Here is a 290-nt window from a genome sequence, read left to right on the forward strand (position 1 = left end):
TATATATATATATATATATATTATATTTTATTTGTATATGTTGTGTATATAATAGAGAAATTAAACTAACACACCTGGTCGCCCGCTCCTATCTCTTCTATGTTTTTATTAACATGCACGGCCTGTGCTATTTCGGGGCTTTGGTCCTCGATAGCCACCACAACCTTCATCGTCTTGTAATCTAAACCCTTTGCTTCGTCATCGTAACCAATATCCTGTATAAGCAGCAGCAGCAGCAGCAGCAGCAGCAGCAGCAGCAGCAGCAGCAGCAGCAGCAGCAGCAGCAGCAG

The 290-nt window shown here is 42.4% G+C and overlaps 1 protein-coding gene across 1 annotated transcript in view; it reads right to left on the reverse strand.

Moving 5' to 3' along the window:
• Positions 1-65: 65 nt before the first annotated feature.
• The window catches only part of EMH_0052060 (S-adenosylmethionine synthetase, putative), a gene marked incomplete at both ends in the record, with an annotated part of 1,258 nt that continues 1,033 nt past the window's right edge, over positions 66-290 (reverse strand). The window contains one exon of the mRNA XM_013496836.1: positions 66-215. Coding sequence (XP_013352290.1) covers positions 66-215 — 150 coding nt within the window. The remainder of the gene's footprint in view (positions 216-290) is intronic.

The sequence above is a fragment of the Eimeria mitis genome, genomic scaffold (genome assembly GCF_000499745.2).
Source record: "Eimeria mitis Houghton genomic scaffold, Emh_scaff2321, whole genome shotgun sequence".
Lineage (NCBI taxonomy): Eukaryota > Apicomplexa > Conoidasida > Eucoccidiorida > Eimeriidae > Eimeria > Eimeria mitis.